The sequence below is a fragment of the Frankliniella occidentalis genome, unplaced genomic scaffold, assembly GCF_000697945.3.
Source record: "Frankliniella occidentalis isolate FOCC.00 unplaced genomic scaffold, Focc_3.1 Scaffold85, whole genome shotgun sequence".
NCBI lineage: Eukaryota > Metazoa > Arthropoda > Insecta > Thysanoptera > Thripidae > Frankliniella > Frankliniella occidentalis.
In genome coordinates this window covers 474,544-475,336 of record NW_026267214.1, presented here as the reverse complement: position 1 = coordinate 475,336, position 793 = coordinate 474,544, and the positions used below count along the sequence as shown (strand labels likewise).

General features: G+C 64.8%; 1 protein-coding gene across 23 annotated transcripts in view; it reads right to left on the bottom strand.

The window, feature by feature from the left end:
• LOC113217712 (RNA binding protein fox-1 homolog 2) overlaps window positions 1-793 on the bottom strand; it is a 129,952-nt gene that overhangs the window by 116,269 nt on the left and 12,890 nt on the right. The window contains exon 1 of one of the 23 annotated variants that reach the window (XM_052269174.1): window positions 60-125. The exons of the other annotated variants lie outside the window; for them this stretch is intronic. Coding sequence (XP_052125134.1) covers window positions 60-110 — 51 coding nt within the window. The 5' untranslated portion in view covers window positions 111-125. Of the gene's footprint in view, window positions 1-59; window positions 126-793 lie in introns of those variants that run through there. 23 annotated transcript variants of the gene reach the window in all.

Below are 793 nucleotides of genomic sequence, written 5' to 3'. Positions count from 1 at the left end.
GCGATCAGCTGATCCCCGACCCGATCAGCTGTGCCGGTCGGTTTAAAGGGCCCACTCACCCAAATCAGCTGATCGATGTCTTGCCACTCGTCGTTCAGCGCCTGCCGCATGTGCTCGTTCCTGGCCGGGTCCTGCTGTCGCCCGCCATTCTTGTCGTGTCGTCAGGGGGGCGGCGGCCCAGCGGGCCAGGAGTAGTAGCCTGGGCGACGGGCTGGAGCCGGCGGGCTGAGAGGAGAGGAGGTCACTACCACCCCCTCTGGAGGCCCAGGCACAGGCCCCGGCCCCGGCCCTGCAGAGAGACTACCCCGCGGAGGGCTCGACCGACTCGTGTCGAGGACCAGCCGCCGCTGTAAACGAAACGACACGTCAGCGAGTTGAGTCGCTCCAGCCGGGCGCCCTTCCCATTTCCCTCTCCCCCTTCTCTCTCTGCAGGCTCCGCCTGGCCGGGTCCGCCCCTCCTTTGAGGCCCGGCCGCGGCGCCACCTCGTGACCTCGCCGTTCATTTGCGACTAATCGAGCGCCTGTCGAGATTGGCGAGGCTGGGGCTCCGTCGGGCCGAAGTAAAAAGAGGCGGGGGGAGGAGGAAGGCGCGGCCAACCCTTCCACCAAACTTGTATCTAGGAAATTTTCTCACTTTGCCTCCGTCGCGTTGACTCATCCATCACCGTGGGGGAGAAGAAGGGAGTGCGGGGAGGAGGGAGATTGCTCGGGGCGGCGAGGGCTAAAGCAGCATCCTGCCGCCGAAAGAGATCTGTTTGATTCGCCTTGAGAGCAGCCATTAATCAACCCCCCA